Genomic DNA, 15,027 nt, shown 5'->3' on the forward strand with positions numbered 1-15,027 from the left:
TCATTCACCTGCTTCACACCAACACCAATAAGTTCAATGACACAGAGACCTTCAGTCACATTGTTTGAATAAGAAAACAGCAGAGACCCTGCTTTTCTTCTATGCTTTTGTGTACAGTAAAGGAGGAAAACTAAAATACTGGCAAATAATTATTCCTTTGAGAAAAACAAAGATGTTAGCAAACTATTATTTTCATATTAACAAATTCTTATGGAAAGCAACTAATTAGGTGTGAACCTTCCTTTTTCCTCTGCTTCAGTGACTCTCTATGATCCTTGGTGAGGCATCATTCATCCTTTCCAGGTTTAGGAAAGGCCAGAAAGGCCAGATTGAACATTTTTTTTTTTTTTTTTTAATGGTGTTGGGGATTGAACCTAGGGTGTCCTCACACATGCTAAGCAAGCACTCTCTCACTGAACTACATACACCCCCAGCCTCAAGTCTGTTTAAAAACTATGAATAATGAAAAATAATATGATTTTATAATATACATTTGACATAAATAATGTAAATTTATGTTGGTAAAATACTAAAATGATAGAATATCAAAACAGAATATAAAAGTAGTTAATGATAAAACAAAAAATAAAAGTAAATATCCAGAGTATCTCCTCTAAACACAATGAGATGAACTTAGGAATAAATAACCGAAGGAAAACTTGAAAATTCACAAAATGAGGATAAACAACACTTAGTTTAAGAATAAATTAATCAAGGGGCTCGGGCTATGTTTTAGCAGTAGAGCACTTGTCTTGCACATGGAGGCCCTGGATTCAATCCTCAGCACCACATAAATAAAATAAAGGTATTGTGTCCACCTACAACTAAAAAAAAAAAAAAAAAAATTAAAGACCAAATAACAGGTGAGAGTTGTGGAGTTGTGGGTGTACCTCTGTGGTAGAGTACTGTTCTAACATGAGCAAAGCCCCTAGGTTCCACTCTCAGCACTATAATGAAAAAAAAAAAGATAAACTTTGTAACTGTATAAGCATGAGAAGTAAATTTTACATAATAAAAGGTGCCTGATGTATGTGCAGTATAAATGCTCAGTGACTCACAGCGTGAAATAAACACCCTGGCAAAATTATATATTTTATTTCATCCATGAAATCAATGGAAAATTTTAATGTAGCTTCTCAGTAAATGAATAAGATAATAACATTTTTTAGTGTACAAGCTAAATAAACTATTTTTAAGAAACATAAATATGAATCTTGTGTCTGAGAAAAAAAAATATTTTGTTTTTAATCACATATAATGAAACCTAGTTGAACTGGAACTGAGGTATTACATTCAGCTGCATCAGAGGAAACACCCATGATTTTCCACACAGGAAGAAGGTGCTTATTCTCCCATGAAAGGACTGGGAGAGCAGTTACTGCACAATCAGTGCAGCAGAGGAACAAACTCTGTTGTAGTCAGCTTTGCACTGCTGTGACCAACATACCCAACAAGAATAACTCAGGAGGAAAATTTTATTCTGGCTCACCATTTCAGAGTTTCAGTCCATGGCTGGACAATTTCATAGCTCTGGGCCTGAGGTGAGGCAGAACATCAAGGCAGAAGGGTGTGGTGGAGGGAAGCAGAAAGAACTTGAATGCAAGGAGCCAGGAATATTATTACTCCCCAGGGCAGGCCCCCAGTGACCTGCTTCCTGCAGTCATGCCCTTCCTGCCTATAGTTACCAATGCATTCAAATTACTAACCCAACTGGTTAATCTACAATTAGGCCACAGCTCTTAAAAATCTAATCATTTCACCTCTGAACATTCCTCCATTGCCACACATGAGCTTTCAGGGACTACCTCACATCCAAACCATAACAAACTCTCATCTAGTGAGTTTTGCTAGCATCCTTGTAGCTGTCATGCTCAATCAAGAACACAGTCACTATCCCCATGAACAAAGATACCTGACATACAAATTAGATCTTCTTAGAGTCTAGACTTGGGACTTGAAAGAAAATCCAAACTGCAAGGTGGATTTTTTTTAACACATAGTTCAGGGTCCTGTTTTTAGGAATGAGCCACTGGTAGACACAATACATTTATGATTTTATAACATTTCCTTTGGGTTGTATATTTTCTGGAGGATTAAACACCAATTACAAATTACACTGGGCATTTTCAGATTACTTTTTTGGGGGGATGGGTACTAGAAACTAAACTCAGGGGCACTCAACCACTAAGCCACATCCCTAGTGCCCCACCCCACTTTTTGCTGGTTGGTTGGTTGGTTTCTATTTTATTTATAGACAGTGTCTCACTGAGTTGCTTAGCACCTCACTAAGTTGCGAGCCTCCTGTCTCAGTCTCCTGAGCTGCTGGGATTACAGGCGTGCACCGCTGCGCCCCGCTTAGTTTAAAAATGTATTTGTTAAAATTGAAAACTTTCTTGTACTTTTCACATTTATGGAGTTTTGATCCAATGTACATTTGTTTTGTTTTCTTTTGAGAAGGGGTCTCACCCTGTTGCCCTGACTGGTCTTGAGCTCCTGGGCTCAAGCAGCGCTCCCTGCCCAGCCCCAGTGGCTGGGACTGAAGGCAGGTACCACGATGCCTGGTTGTGTGTGTTCTTACATGTAGGCCAATCGAAGACTTTTGCACATCACTTCTACTCAAGAGGCTTCTCTCCACTCTGCTTCTTTATGACTCTGAATTGAACTGGGATGATGAAAGACTTTCCCACACACTTTGTTTATAGGCCTTTGTCAAACAATGCACTCTCCCCACATGTGGCTCGAAAGCTTTGCTGATAATAAAAGCTGTCCCACATTATTTAGTTCTCTCTTGTGTGAGTCCTTTCACTTTTTTAAAGATTTATATTATAATGGAAGGCTTTCCCACATTCGTACAATCACAAGATTCCTCTCCAGTGTGTCCTTTCTCGTGTATGAAGTAAATTGGGATAATCAGGGGCTTTCCCACACATCTTACATTTAAAAGGTCCACTGTGTTTTATGTCGTGTCTCTGAATACATTTCAGAGAAATGTTTTCCATACTTTACATTCCCAGAGTTTCTCTCCAGCATGAGTCCTTTCATTCATTTGAAAGCACTGGCCATGGCTGCAGGCTTTCCCACATTCCTTGTGTGTACATGGCTCCTTTCCATACTCTGACCAGGCTGAACTCTGATGAGCCTATGTAGGATTGAATGACCAAGGAAAACTTATCCAAACACATGGCTTTCACAAGGTTTTATTCTAGGAGGTGTTTTCTTTTTCAGATTATGACCTGGAATCTGGCTGGAAGTTTCTCCACATTAACTACCTTCTTCGTGTTATCTATCATATTACCTCTGTCAGAAATGAGACACACACAACCAAGGGTTTGTTTATCAATGATTTTGCATTTGTTCATAGGTATTGAACTTACATTTAAAAATAAACATATATTTTTGTGGTGTTGGGGATGGAACCCAGGGTCTTAAGCATACTAGGCAAGCGCTCTCCCACTGAGCTCTATCCCCAACCCCTTGGACTTCTTTATAACATTATCATCAAAGTATAGACTTGATGCCCTGTCTGGACTGTCTGAATCTGCATGGACTGAATGTTCTACAAGATCTGTACCACAGCTGTCATCAAAACAGCAATACACACTAACCAGTTTTTTTCTTTTTCTTTCATGTGTGTGTTGCTGGAGATTGAACCCAGGGCCTCACGTATCCTAGGCAAGTGCGTGCTACCACTGAGCTATATCCTCAGCTCTTTTCGTTTTGAGACAGGGTCTCGCTAAGTTGCCCAGGCTGGCCTCAAACTCACCATCCTCTTGCCTCAGGCTCCTGAGTGACTGAGATTACAGATTTGTGCCACCATGCCCAATAACATCAATGGGTGTTTGGTTTGGTTTGGTTTTGGTACCAGGGATTGAACCCAGGGTGCTTAAATACAAGCCACATCCCCAGCCCTTTCCAAAATATTTTTTATTAGAGACAGGGTGTCGCTAAGTTGCTTGGTGCCTCGCTAAATTTCTTCAAGCTGGCTTTGAATTCCCAATCCTCCTACCTCACCACTGAGATTTCTGGCATGTGCACCACCATGCCTAGCTATTAATGGGATTTCTTAATACTGTATCCAAATGAGCTACTTTGCAAACTCTAAACATCAATGTCACATTTAAGTACTTTTTTATTGTTGTTGTTTTGTTTTGTTTTTGTGGTGCTTGGGATTGAATCCCTGGCCTCACCTCACACATGCTAGGCAAGTGCTCTGCCACTGAGCTATATCCCCAGCCATAAATATCTATTTTTAGAAAAAAATGTTCTAATAATAAAAAATTTGAAAATGGCATTATGTTTTATTTTTTTATTTAATCTTATTTTTTAAGATTCTAAGATCCTTTCAAGGAACAAAGTTTTCTCTTACAAATTACCTTTGATTTCTCCTGGGATTTCTGCACTGGTCTTCAATGTTCTAGTCTTCCAATTTTATTTCTAAAATGTAGACCTAGAAAATCATTATGAATTAATTACACCATTATAAAAAATATCCGATTCTAGGCTTATGGTACACTAAGGCCATCTTGATTTATTCACCAAAGTATTCCCCTTCCATTTTCTAAATCACTGAGCAGCATTGATGAGCAAGAAACTCTTGACCTCCAGCTAATCTGGCATAATCTCATGCTTACCTTCAAAGGCCAGGTTCCTGAGGGCTGCCAGCACTGCATCTTGGTAGAGAGTGTTGTGGGAAGGATCCAGCAAAGTTCTCTCCTAACAGCTGAAGTTCAGCCTTCAAAGCCCAGTGAGTCCAGAGAGATCTGCACGTGCACAGGAGGAAGGGTGATGCCGACAGCACGGGGTGTGTACTCAATTCATCAGTTCACATGACTCTGAGGCCCCCATTTATTTATCTCATGACTCCTTCATCAGATTCTCACTCTCCGTCTTCACTGACTTCTTCCTGCACAGCTGTTCTAATGTTAGGACTGAAGGAGTCAGTAAAGCAACAGTGGAATAGAAACATACCTTCTGTTGGTGAACTCAGTGATTTAAAACATGGTGCCTGAATCACCCCTACTTTCTCTCTGTACCCTAGGTCTACAGTACCTCTCATACCCAAGTCCTACTAACTCTGGGTGGAAAAGAGTTAAGAATAGCAGTCCTGAAACTGAATGACCTTACAAGTGCTTGTTCAAAGTTTTCAACCTTTGCTGGCATTTGGGAACTGGATTTTGGAAGGCACCCAGGGCTCAGTGAGCCTGAACTGTTTATGTGAACAATATGGTATTTACTTAACTCCTATTCTTTTTTCTCTCTGGGAGTTTGGAATTTTATCCCATGCTTGGCAGAGGAAGCCTACTTGATCAGCCCTCAAATAACTCTGAGCCCGAGTCTCAATGGACTTCTCTCTCTTTTTGTCCCAGAGTGTTACTATGTGAATTAAGCCTATCTTTATGATTATATCAAGAGAACACTTGGAAACTTGTACTGTAGAACAATTTAATTAAGTAGGATAAAACACTAATAAAAGCTATTTCATTGCCCTAATGGCAAATTTTTATTTTTACATTAATTAATTATTTATTCTGCAGTACTGGGCCTCACACCAAGCATTCTACCATTGAGCTACATCCCTGGCCCTTTTGGTTTCTTTTTTGAGACAGGGCTTACTAAGTTACCCAAGCTGCCCTCGAACTTGGGATCCTCCTGCCTCAGTTTCCCAACTAGCTGTGATTATGAGGGAGCACCACTGTGACCAGATGAAGAATTTTAAATTTTTTTATTGGATATGTTAAAAAAGAATGAAATAGGGTTGGGGTTGTGGCTCAGTGGTAGAGCGCTCACCTGGCATGTGTGAGGCACTGGGCTTGATCCTCAACACCACAAAAAAGTGAATAAAATAAAATATTGTGTCCATTAAAAAAAAGGGGGGGGGGGTGAAATAGCCAGGTGTGGTGATGCATGCCTATAATCCCAGTGACTTGGGAAGCTGAGGCAGGAGCATCGTGAGTTCAAAGCCAGCCTCAGCAACAGCAAGGTGCTAAGCAACTCATTGAGACCCTGTCTCTAAATAAAATACGAAATAGGGCTGAGAATGTGGCTCAGTGGTTGAGTACCCTTGAGTTCAATCCCTGGCACCACCACCCCCGCCACCAAAAAAAGAATGAAATAAAAGATAGCGCATATTCTTAAAAAGTCACCAAAATGTCACCTTTCAAAAGTAAATTTCAAAAAAAAAAAAAAAAGCTTTTAGTAGTCAACAGAAATACTTTACCAAATCTAATAGGAGTAACAAGTAACTGACAATACTTATAGCCATCTGAAGAAGAAAGTGAAAACTTGACCAACATACTTAAAGATTTTAAGATCAGCAGATCACATTACTGACAAATAGACCAAGAGAGGGAAAAGAGCCTTCTATGGGCCACCATATATTTGGTAGGCTGTCTATTGATGGAGCAGGCATTGTAGAATAATAGCATAAATCAGGATCACTTTAGTACATAAGGCAGGAACAAAGTTGTATCAAACTAGAAACATGCATCATATTCCTTTCCAATTCAGAGTTAATAATCAATTTACTCTTCCTGCAAATGTGTATGGTAAATCTAGCCTCTTTGAGAAATCACAAATATCTTTTTGATGCCAGAATAGAGAATTTTCTCATAAAAGAAACAGAGCAAGCCATGAAGAAATGTACTAACAAGAGGTAGAAGACAAACAAAAAGTCGGAGAGAATATCAGCCATACATGCAATATAAAAGAATTAGTGTGGGGCTGGGATGGTGGCTCAGGGATAGAGCACTTGCCTAGCATATATGAGACACTGGGTTTGATCCTTAGCACTACATAAAAATAAATAAATAATATAAAAGTATTGGATTCACTTACAACTAGAAAATTTAAAAATAATAAATTTAAAGAATTAGTGTGCAGAGTGAAAATAAATTAATGAACACATAATTAAACCATGGGGAAATGGCCAAAACATATTTAACAGAAGAAACCTTGGTTTGTGTGTGTCCCCCAAGGGTTCATGTGCTAGAAGCTTGGTCCCCAGTGTGGCAGTGTTGAGGTAGGGACTAGCAGAAGCTCATATGGACTCTGCCCTCAGAAGAAATCAGTGTTGGTTCCAAACCAGCAGAGAAGGACATAGAGGACAACAGTCCTGCTCCACAAGGAAAAGACAAAGATGCTCAAGCAGCAGCTCCTCCTAGACCCACAGGAGAACCGAGGTCACAGGGCAATCCACTGTCCCCAAGTTGCAGAGATAAAAGGCAGATCAAGAATCATCATTTCCTAGAACAAAGATCAATAAGCAGGAACTTCAGGCAGCAGAGCAGAAGGAGGTCAACCTAAACTGTAATTAATGAATTGCTGGGGATAAGCAAGGACAGACCCGAGACTTAAATACTTGAAGAGGCCCAGGCTTAGGGAACTGCACAAATTTGTAAACCTCACTGTCAGAAACCCAGTGGATTCAAGAAAAATGGCTTCCTGCTTCTGATAGGGAGACGAAAACAGCAGTTGTTTAGAAATATCCCCAGAGAATTCTGTCCTCCTTAAGTTTCCTTCAAAAGAAAACTGTAAGCCAAAAGCATAACCAAATGGGATGTTCCCAGAGCCCAACCTCTGGGAGGAAGGGAAACACCCAAGTAAGTCCTTGTCCCTCTAACCTGTCTGCCTCTACCAGTGGAGGGGTGAAATGACAAGTCACCAACCAGGAACACAGGCTTCCTCAAAAAAAGGCCTGATCACAGGGCAGTGGAACACTTCTCCCTGCCAGAGCATCCTCCACCACCTGCAGAATGCACTGAGAACAGAGCCTTAGAGCCCCCTTGGAAATCCCCAGGGGCACGCCAACAAATTGGGTAACAATGATGATATCAATGAATGTCTAGAAACATAATCTACAGAGGCACTCATGAAAAAATAGAAAATCTGAGCAAGCCTACAACACAGAGCTTGATACAATAATCAAAAACTCCCCAACAAATGAAAGCCTGGGACCAAAAGGTTTCACTCTTGAAATCTACCAAGAGTAGATTCTTGTAGATTTCAAGAACTGACACCATCCTCCTCAAGTTCTTTCAAAAATCCCTACAAATGAAACATTAAAAAAAAAAAAAAAGCAAATGAATTAATCATAAGAAATGACTGAAAACAGGCTGGGGTTGTGGCTTAGTGGTACTGTACTCGCCTAGCACGTATAAGGCCCTGGGTTCAATCCTCAGCACATAGAAATAAATAAAATAAAGGTATTGTATGCAACTACAATTAAAAAATATATATTTTAAAAAATGACTGAAAACTATTTCATAGAAGTTTAAAGACATGAAGGAAAATGCTCAAAACCAGGGGTGACCAGTAGAAGAATGTCACTTTTTTTCTTTTTTGTTTATTTTTATTAAAATCATGCATCACTTAACAAAGGGAACACGTTCTGAGAGACGTTTAATTAGGTGTTTTCCATTGTGTGTACATCAGAGTGTGCAACTCTGGCAGGACAGCTCCTATACTCAGGCCATATGCCATAGCCGACTGTTCCCAGGCAACAAACCTTGACAGCTTGTTACTGAACACTGGACCCTTAGTTTAAAACACAAACACATTACACAGCTGTACAAAATATTTTCTTTCTTTATATTCTTATTCTATAACCTTTTAACTTCTTCAACTTTTTTTGTTAAAAACTATGACATAAACATACATGTGGTTCATTCCCAGTTTTAGCACACACAAAAAATTTTAAAAGTATAAAATACAATATTGCTTTCACACAATGACAGGTATAATGCAATGGGTTTTTTTGTTTGTTTGTTTGTTTTTGTTTTGCTACCAGGGATTGAACTCGACCCCTGAGCCACATCCCCAGCCCTATTTTGTATTTTATTTAGCGACAGGGTCTCACTGAGTTGCTAAGCACCTCACTGTTGGTGAGGCTGGTTTTGAAGTTGTGATCTTCCTGCCTCAGCCTCCCAAGCTGCTGGGGTTATAGGCATGTACCACCATGCTTGGCTGTAATGCAATGTTAAGTATTTGTGTGTTGAAGGTACAGCAAAAACAAGATAAAAAATAATCAATGGTACACAGGTAGAGGGTACTTACCATGAATGGAGCTTGCAGGACTGGACGTTTCTCTGGTTATCAGCGAGTGAGGGGTAAATGTGGAGGCTGCAGACATTCCTGTACACTGCTGTAGACTTTATCAACACTGTACACTTAAGTTATTCCAGTTTATTAAAATATATAATTTTTTCATTCTTCCATAACAAATTAACCTTACCAGACTTTTTTACTTTATCAACTTTTTAAGATGTTAAACCTTTGACTCTTTTGTAATAACAGCTTAAAACAGACACATTACACAGCTGTATAAAAATCTTTTCTTTATATCCTTATTCTAGAAGCTTTTTTTGATTTTTAATTTTTCTTAAACTTCTTAGCTTTTTTGTTAAAAACTATGACATGAACATACAAATGAGCCTAGGCCTACACAAGATCAGGATCATCAATATCTGACTTCCCCCTCTCTGACATGGTCCACCGGAAGGTCCTCAGAGGCAATAATGCGCATAGTGCCATCATCTCCTATGATGACAATGCCTCCTGAGGGACCTGCCTGAGGCTCTTGAGGTGTCACTCTTCGCAGAAATATGTCTGTGGTGGTTTGCTTCCTTTTTGCCTCATAGATCTGTTTGTACACAGATAATGCACCATGAACATTCTTCTCTATTAATGAAAACCTTTCAGGGTTGGGGTCCATGCTTTCAAACTTTTTAAGGAGCTTGTTGAGGTCTGTAAAAGCTTCTGCTAGACCCGTCACTGTGAATTTTCTTGGAAGTTCTTTCTCTTCTTTTGCAGTTTCCTTTTCTCTTGCTTTTTCTTGGGCTTTGCACTCTTGGTCCAATGACTCCTCACTGGTCAGTTCCTCAGGAACCACCTCCAGGAGCTCCATGTCATCATCCTCCATGTCATCCTCCTCCATACCCAGAGTAAAGTTGTTGGCCATCTCAACCACAGCCTTGTCCATGTTTGCGCCTTCCTCTTCCTGAGCAAATCCTTTGAAATCATGGACGAACCTCTTGAGTGTCTTCTTCCAGATGCCATTCATACACTCCTTGGTGACATCAGCACTCACTTTCACATTATGTAATGAATAGCGATTCTTGAATCGCTTAAACCACCCAGAGCTGGCAGTGAATTCAACATTATAGTCGGGTCCAGCCTTTTCCTTCAACATTGCAAACAAACTTTTGGCTTTAGCTGTAATCATCATAGTACTGAGAGGGACCCGCTTCCGTGTCTGCTCTTCAATCCAGGTCATTAGAAGTTTCTCCATATCTGATATGGGCCCTTCTCGAATTTTTGTTAGTCTGGTGGCCTTCAATGAGGCAGATCCTTTAAGAGCTTCTGTCACTTTGTTCTTGTTCTTCAAGATTGTAGCTATGGTGGAATGGGACATCCCTGATTGGCGAGCAATAACCATTACTGATTTCCCACCTTCATAGTCCTTAATCAATTTTAATTTTGTTTCTAGGTCAATCACTCGACGTGGCCTCTTACTGGCAACTTTAGCAATGGATTTTGTGTGAGTAGGAGCCATGATGAACACAATAGCATAAAATTAAATTGAGTATATGAGAACAATCAAAAGATGCAGTAAACCACCAGCTGTAGGAGGCTGCTAGCGACTACTATCCTACACAGGGTCCGTTGTTGGCTGAAATGTCATTATGCAGAACATGACTATGTAAAAGTAATATATGACCATTGGAGATTCTGTATGACAATAGATGAAAAAATTAATTAGATAATTGGAAGCATTGATAAATTTCAAGAATAAATACTTAGGAAAGGTCAGACAGTTATTACATATGCTCCAGCAACATTTCCTATTAAATCTGAATTTATCCATAACCAACAACCTAGCCATTTTCCCCATTGTATAAAAAGTTTTCAAGGCATTAAAACTTGTGGACAAAAACAAGAATGACACTGTCAACAACATCAAAAACAAACTTCAGCCAGGCACAGTGGCACATGCCTATAATCCTAGCTACTCATGAGGCAGAGGCAAGAGGATCACAAGACCAGCCTGGGCAACTTAGCAAGACCTAAAAAAAATTTTTTTAAAGGGTTAGGGAGCTAGTGATATAGCTCAGAGGTAAAGTACCCCTAGGTTAAATCCCTAGTGCAAAAAAAGGCCGGGAGGGGCAGGACTGAGGATGTAATTCAGTGGTAGAGCACGCCTAGGTTCAATTCCCCGGGACTGAAAATAACAACAATAATAATAAACAATAATAAACTTGGGTTGGGTGTGGTGGTGCATACTATTCAGGAGGCATGAGGATTCCAAGTTCCAGGTTAGTCTGGGCAATTTGGTAAGACCCTGTCTCAAAAAATAAATTAGAAAGTCCAGGGGTGTAGCTCATGGTAAAGCACCCCTGGGTTTAATCCCCAATAACACACACACACACAGAGAGAGAGAGAGAGAGAGAGAGAGAGAGAGAGAGAGAAAACACCTTGAGAGCTGGGGATCTAGCTCAGTGGCAAAGCACTTGCCTAGCATGTGCAAATGCAAGGTCCTGGGTTCAATTCTCAGCATGCAAAATAACTAATTAAAGAACAAACTCGAAACAACCTAAATCTTATAGCAGTAGATGGTGAATGAACTGTGTGAGCCGTGCCTCAGCAGCATGTGTGCAACAGACTAAGGCAAAGAAAGCACAAGAAAAGCCCTTCGGCACAATATCAATGGTATGTTGACAGTAATATTAACTTACTGAACTCTAAAAAGAGGCAAAATTCTGCTTCATGATAAACAGATGGTATGCTCTACAGAATAATGAAAACAATTGGGACAGTGGTGACCTCTGAGTGCAGATAGGTGGTGACATCAAGGAGTCATAGCATAACTGACCATAGTCAATTTAGTCACCTGGGTGGTGAGTCCATGCATGTTTATATTCTTATTGTATAAACTAAGCATAGAATAAATGATTTATTTCAAGACTCTCTTTGTCACTTCAGATCTTATTATTCAATCCACTCGGGTTCCAAACAAGAAAAACTCTTACACCTATGCCATGGAATCCCATGCCTAAGCACATGGACACAGTATGATCCAGTGGCAACAAGATCCCACAAAGGGAACAAGGGGGAAGCAGCTAAGGGAAGCAGCCTGCTTCACCCACAGTTCACAAGGGGACCCACACTCAGAAGGTGAAACATACTCCCAAGCCTGAAGATCACCCTCCTGTGCAGGTGAGAATTGAGACCCTGAAAGAGGAGGAGACAGTAGGGTGTGGAGGTGCCAGAATTAAATTTCTTGAATCACCTGCTTAGGAGTGAGCCCTCTCAACCTAAACTAGCAGACAGCCCCTCCCTTAATGTTCTCTTAAGAACAGGTTGACCTCAGGGGAAAACATTCTCTGGTCTAGACCTTATTTTTGCGACACTCTGTCATCCCTTGATCTCCACCTTCCTCCCTCCCCCTGGTATTGGGGACAAAGGGACACTTTACTGAGATCTATTTGGCCCTTTTTATTTTGAGACAGGGTCTCACCAAGTTACCGAGGCTGGCCGGGAATTTGCCATCCTCTGGCCTTATCTATTGTCATACAGAATCTCTGGCCTCAGGGATTACAGGTGTGCACCACCATGCAGGACTCCACCTGTTTTCTACTCCTTTGCTCCTCATTAACTGTTGAGATACTAGGGGTTTCTCCCTATTACAATATTCCTTTCAAATAAAATCACTTCACACCTCTATCAGGATTTTGTTTGAAAGACACTGTCCAGAAACAGCCCTAGTGCAAATAACACCTTCAGAAAAGGTATTAAGGACAGAATGTGTAATTCAGTGACAGAATGCTGGCCTAGCATGCACAAGGCCCCAGGTTTCATCCCTAGCACCACTAAAAAGAAAGAAGGAGAGAGGACATCAAGACCCCCTCTTCGACCCAACCCCATCAGCATATGCATCCCCAGCTGTTCAGTACATCTTCTCCATTTAAAGGGTGCCTGCCATAGTTGGTGTGGGCAAGCAGGACACAGAGAAGGCTCCCCAGGAAGAACCAACTAGGCAGGACTTCAATGACCTCTCTTTGCAGGATCAACATTGGCCTTATGGAGTTTTGGTCTCAACAAGGTTATGCACTTACTTACATTCATTCATTCATTCATTCATTCATTCATTCACTGCGGTGCTGGGGATTGAACCCAGGGACACTCTATCATTAAGCTTCATCCTCAGCCCTTTTTTTAATTTTTAATCTTGAGATGGGGGTCTGGATAAGTTACTGAGGCTAGCCTCAAACTTTTGATTCTCCTGCCCAGCTTCCTGAATTGCTGGGATTACTGGAGAGGTCCACCCACACCTAGTACCTATAAAGTTTCTAAAGGGAACCCTCTACCCAAAGACATTCTTTTTTTTAAATATTTATTTTGTAGTTATAGATAGATGTAATATCTTTATCTTATTTTTATGTGGTACTGAGGATCCAACCCAGTGCCTCATGCGTGGCAGGCGAAAGCTCTACCTTTGAGCCACAACCCCAGCCCCCCAGAGACATTCTTAAAAGGCATCTGTGTCTAGATAATATAAAAAAGGAGATTGGAAGATTCTTACAGTGGAGTGTCAGGAAGTTTTCCTCTGCTTTACTCTTGGTTGAAAAGATTCCAAACAAAATACACCTTTTAAAGAACGTCATTCATTGCTTTGTGGGAAACTAAGCAATTAAAATGCGATGTCCGTATGAAATGCAAATCGAAAGATGAATAGTTGACACTGATGTTGTGAACTGGAGGGGGACAGTTGGCATTTGGGCATAGGGACAGGGATATGGATTTGTGACACTGTTTCCCATACATCTGTAAAACTCAAGGGGAAAACGATGACCCTGGAGCGGGAAAAGGAGGGACAGAGGTCCCCACCGACCACAGCTTCTTCAGCGCACGAACCCCTCATGCGAGATGTCCCCACGACCCTTCCGCCGCCACCGCACAGTCGGGGGCGACACGGCGCTGCCCAGAGAGGGCTCCTGGCCCGGCCCAAGTCGCCGCGCAGGTACAGGAGAGGACAGTGGGTCCGGGCCCCCCGCCCGGCCCCACCCCGCGGGGCCGAGGTGCCCGAGGACCCAGAGGCGCCAGAGGCTGACAGGGCCACAGACTGCAGAACTGAGGCAGCGAGGCCGGGGTCCCCCTAGGGCCGGTTCCAACAGCCTCAGCCCCATCTCAGAACGCCCCGCCCCTCACTCACCGTTTCCCCGCTTCCGAGAGCTCCTGGGTTCTCCCCACGGCTCCCGCAACCGGCGTACAGCTCGGTCCCGGAGCGGCAGAGCGACCCGCCCCCCCGTAGCAGGGAAGCCAAACCGCAGTGGAGCTGGGGGGTGCGAGAAATAAGATCCCGCGAGAATGTTGAACACCCGCGGGCGCGGCGGGGTCGCGCCGCCGGATTGGACAGCCCACAGCCCACCCCTGCGCTCCTGATTGGATACGGTTCAGGCCCCGCCCCCGAATATCGAAAGAAGAAGCAAGCGGAGCGGGAATGACAGGTCCCAGCCTCCATCCTTTCTCAGACTGGGTTTTCTCTTCTCCCCGGAACCTTGCCTGATAAAGGGAGGCGAAGTAGGTGAATATTTGCATTTCGGGAGAACTTAACTCTTGGCTTTCCAGAGAAGACACTGGCATCTTTTTTTAGATCTCTTTTTTTTATTGTAGATAAATAAATATATATATATATATATATATATATATATATATATATATACACACACACACACACACACACACACACACACACACACACACACACACAATGTGGTGCTGAGGATCGAACCCAGTGCCTCACCCGTGGGAGGCAAGCGCTCTACCACTAAGCTACAGCCCCAGCCCAGACACTGGCATCTTACCTGTATTCATGAGGCTTCCATCCACCCCGCCACCTTTTTTAAAATTTGTTTTAGTTGTAAGTGGACATAATACCTTTATTTTATTTATTTTTATGTAGTGCTGAGGATCCAACCCAGTGCCTCGCACGTGCTAGGGGAGCGCTCTACAGCTGAGCCACAACCCCAGCCC

At 41.8% G+C, this 15,027-nt stretch overlaps 2 protein-coding genes across 2 annotated transcripts in view; one reads left to right on the forward strand and one right to left on the reverse strand.

Annotated features, from left to right (window-relative positions):
• Positions 1-15,027, forward strand: part of Acp5 (acid phosphatase 5, tartrate resistant) — a 42,959-nt gene that overhangs the window by 3,515 nt on the left and 24,417 nt on the right. The window lies entirely within an intron of this gene.
• LOC114107897 (uncharacterized) lies at positions 4,292-14,307 on the reverse strand. The gene is made up of 4 exons (XM_027955384.2): positions 14,207-14,307; positions 9,052-10,725; positions 4,632-4,760; positions 4,292-4,447 (listed from the first exon to the last, which is right to left on the reverse strand). Exon 2 carries the CDS (start codon positions 10,547-10,549, stop codon positions 9,455-9,457), a length of 1,095 nt encoding a protein of 364 aa, XP_027811185.2. The 5' UTR covers positions 10,550-10,725; positions 14,207-14,307; the 3' UTR covers positions 4,292-4,447; positions 4,632-4,760; positions 9,052-9,454.

Source organism: Marmota flaviventris, chromosome 1 (genome assembly GCF_047511675.1).
Source record: "Marmota flaviventris isolate mMarFla1 chromosome 1, mMarFla1.hap1, whole genome shotgun sequence".
NCBI classification, from domain to species: domain Eukaryota; kingdom Metazoa; phylum Chordata; class Mammalia; order Rodentia; family Sciuridae; genus Marmota; species Marmota flaviventris.